This window comes from Haplochromis burtoni, unplaced genomic scaffold (assembly GCF_018398535.1).
Source record: "Haplochromis burtoni strain Fernald_Lab_line unplaced genomic scaffold, NCSU_Asbu1 Contig_164, whole genome shotgun sequence".
In the NCBI taxonomy this organism is placed as follows: Eukaryota; Metazoa; Chordata; class Actinopteri; order Cichliformes; family Cichlidae; genus Haplochromis; species Haplochromis burtoni.
Genome location: NW_024582525.1, coordinates 115,704 through 119,316, shown reverse-complemented (window position 1 = coordinate 119,316; position 3,613 = coordinate 115,704). Strand labels below are relative to the sequence as shown.

Sequence of the window (3,613 nt, the reverse complement as noted above, 5' to 3'; positions counted from 1 at the left end):
TAAGGATGGGGAAAAAAAATAAGTGAGTGGGATATTTTTAAATGTATTCTTTACTTACAAAAAGTTCTTGTGTGAATGAGGCAAGTGCTTTGACTTGTTAGCATGCTGTCTGTGCAGGTGCTTGCAAAGAGCCAAAGTTGTGTTAACAGTATGATGCAGCTGTTTCTGTCCTGGAGCTGTCTCCACTTTACCACTGCATTCTCATCATTTCTCCTATAAAAATAAAAGTAATGCTCTGACCCATGAATCAGCTGATTGTAGTGAGAGTGCAAGAATCAACAACGGACTGCTGGAAACCGGTTCTCGATTCCCATCCCTACATGCAGCAATGTTGGTGCACTGAGTGGTTACAGTTGGAGTGTGGAAAGTGTTTCCTGTGACCCTGGACTGCGCCAACACAACACATGACTGATATACAGTGATGGGAATAACGGCGTTACTTTTTTCAGTAACAAGTAATCTAATTACTATTCCTATCGTTACAATGCCGTTACAGTTACTAACAAGAAAATGCGGTCCGTTACTATTTTTCAACAAACAGACGGTTGAAGCTGTGTTCAGCTTAACGCATCTTATATCAGTTGCACGGAAGTAGCTGACTACGTAAGTAACACAGTTTTTCTCTTTTTCTTTAGCGTTTACTGATGACATCACGAGCCAGTCTGAACTCTTTAATCTCTGTCAGTATAAATGACTTGGATGAGATGATGAAATATGTTTTATGGATACTTATGTTATCGTACTACTTCTGGTCCAAGGTTCTGGCAACCTGACTGGAATCTGGTGGTTTTTGAGTAGTAGGAAGTAACACAGTCAATCTTTTTCTTTCTTCAAAAATGTCTCTGATTAACTTTAGTGAACTGAAATAGCCTTTCTATGTATAGTCAATGTCAACTGTACTTGGACTGTGGCTAAGTTATAGTTACAAGAAATGAAGCAGATGGTGGCATTATCTTACTGTTTTGACTTCTTCGTTAGCTGGCAGGTACCCTGTATCTGATTACTGATTACTGTTTAGCCCCAAAATACAGAATAGGTAATACCAAAAACTGGGCTTGAAGGCCTGATTTACTTTTTGTTTGTAATAGCAAAACAATAGCATAGACAAGCAGCAAAGCCTGGCCGTTGTTGTAGTAAGCATGCAGACTCAAACACTCAGGATCATAAAATTGCAGAATTTTACACTTTGATGTACTGCGGCAGATATTCAGAAAATTTGTCATGTTCTAGTTCTCTCCTTGTGTACAATCTCTTCTAAAACACTTTCTCCGATGAGTGTCCTGTGAGATCCCACAGACTTGTGTACTTCACTCCATTCAAAGCCAGCCCATCTTTTGCCACAAGGTATCTGTCTTCTGTCATACTCGGAATCAGAAAAACTATATATAAAAATTTACAGTAATATCTCAGCACACACTTAGAGTACTCATCTTATATCAATACTCAAATCTTACTGATCGGCACTGATGTCTTAGTGATGTGTGATAAATGTGACATTTCTCAAATACACGAGAAATTTATGTGACTTAAAATGTCTATTACTGCTATATATGTGATATGCTGTTTAATGAGGTTTACTAAAAGATTTGAGAAAATGCTGAAATGCATAAAACAAGATTTACCCATAAAAAAAACATACACAGTTGTGAGACAAAACAAACAGGCTGTTCAACGTGAAATAAGCCAGTTGCAGTGATATGATTCCCATTTACCCTCAAAACATAGGGGAATATTTTAGTCTCTCCGCTGGGCATCCCCCTGTGGTTTCTTGTCAGGATTTGCCACATAGCCTCATGCTGATCCAGAGCTGTTAGGCTATTATTTACAAAAAAAAAAAAGAATACTGGCACCAACCTCGGTCTTCCTAAAACATCCCTGGGAAAAACAAGAAAAAAAAAGATATGATTAAAAATAAACATGTGAATCCTGGAAAAAAAAATCCAAAACCTCCAAGTCCGGGGTCTCTGTAGGTTGGCTAAAACGGGGGATCCAAAAATTACAATTCTGTGTACAGCACAAATTCACACTGACATTTTTGGAAAGGTGTGGGTAACGGAATGAGAGGGGTCTTTGGGGATGTCTTCATATTCCACCTCATCCAATATACATGCTACAATAGCAAGAGAAGGTTTTCATATAGGGCACTCACTTGTAAGCAGCACATGCACTGTAAGTGTGTGTGTGAGTCAGAAATTTCTTTAGCAGCTTGGACAACAAAGATGTGGATGTGTAATCGGGTTGGAGCAGTGGACAGGAGGGCACTTCTTCTCATGGCAAGTTATATTCCCACCCTAAAACAGAAGCACCAAAAGAACTGTCAATGATATTAACAGGCATGAAAAGTGTGAAGTCAAACTGTGTTATAATCCAGAAAAGAAAAAAGCACAAAGAAAGCAGAAATATGTCTCCTGATGTGGGAAAAGCCATAAAACGCACACTTTGCCTGATTTTTTTGCACTAGATACAAAACATTTTATATACACCTGCCTTACACCTGCAGTGCAAACAGGGTCCACTCCCAGGAAGCCTGAGCATTACCCCATTAGCATACACCCTCTGATCATACTGACAGTCTGGAAGAACAAACACAAATAGCTGATCGGTTGTTTCTGTAAAAGTTGAAATATGTGCGGGAACTAGACGCATATTTTTGACACTGACCATTGCATGAGGCACAACACTCTCCTCTGTGCCTAGCTGGATGAGTACAGTGTGATGTAGGACATGATGCAGCCATGTTTCTACAAAACACTTCACCTGCCTAAGAGACAGAGAAAGAAAAATATTGAATGTATATGTCAAATTCTCCACTTAGTTGTCACATATATCACAGCTAATCTGAAAGACAAATAAATTTAGATCCATTTTTCAGTCACATGAACATCATGTAACCATAACTATCAGACTAAACTCACAGAGCAGTAGCATTGGAGGCAGGGGTCACTCTTTGAGGTGAAACTTTCTCCATTTCCATACACTTTGGACTCATATTCACACTGTTCACATCTACAGGTTTATGTAAACATTGATTAAATACATTTTAAAAGGACAAGAACTCTACAGGCTTAAAATATGATATGGATGATCGCAGCAGGCAGGCTCCTTACCGTGGACAACACTCCTCAGCATGATACACTGGATTGTGACAAGATGGAGCAGGACAGTAAACGTGTGAACACACCATATTTCCATTCTTTGAGAGAAAGAACAAACAAAATAATCCTTAATTCACTTACACATATCAAAATCAAATCTAATGTTAACTTATAGACACACCTCACATCTACACTCTTCACAGGGGTCTCCAACAGGGATCACAGCTCCATTGGGGACTTCATGTCCATTCACATCACAGCCTACAAGACACACAAATAGACACATTGTGTCTCTCTACAGTCTAACAAATATACAAATCTTCTTACACAAAGCAATTAAGCCCACCTTCACAGACTGGACAGCAGGTATTTGGAGGAGGAGCAGTAGGGTTTCTACAGGGAGTGTAACACTGCTCCCTCTCACAGCGAACATAACCGTCCTGTGATGAAGAGTGAACAGCATTATTAGAGATGAAGGTGAGTGACCAGATGAAAACCTGAGCATGTAGTTGCTGTCA

The 3,613-nt window shown here is 39.3% G+C and overlaps 1 protein-coding gene across 3 annotated transcripts in view; it reads right to left on the bottom strand.

Moving 5' to 3' along the window:
• Positions 1–533: 533 nt before the first annotated feature.
• The window catches only part of LOC121815245, a 41,637-nt gene continuing 38,557 nt past the window's right edge, over positions 534–3,613 (bottom strand). Inside the window, exons 15-22 of one of the 3 annotated variants that reach the window (XM_042225242.1) lie at positions 3,442–3,535; positions 3,277–3,356; positions 3,108–3,193; positions 2,916–3,006; positions 2,662–2,761; positions 2,488–2,573; positions 2,150–2,291; positions 534–1,875 (exon numbers count right to left, since the gene is read on the bottom strand). In XM_042225242.1, the coding sequence (XP_042081176.1) occupies positions 2,199–2,291; positions 2,488–2,573; positions 2,662–2,761; positions 2,916–3,006; positions 3,108–3,193; positions 3,277–3,356; positions 3,442–3,535 (630 nt within the window). In that variant the 3' untranslated portion in view covers positions 534–1,875; positions 2,150–2,198. The other 2 variants (XM_042225243.1, XM_042225244.1) reach the window with 2 other exon arrangements.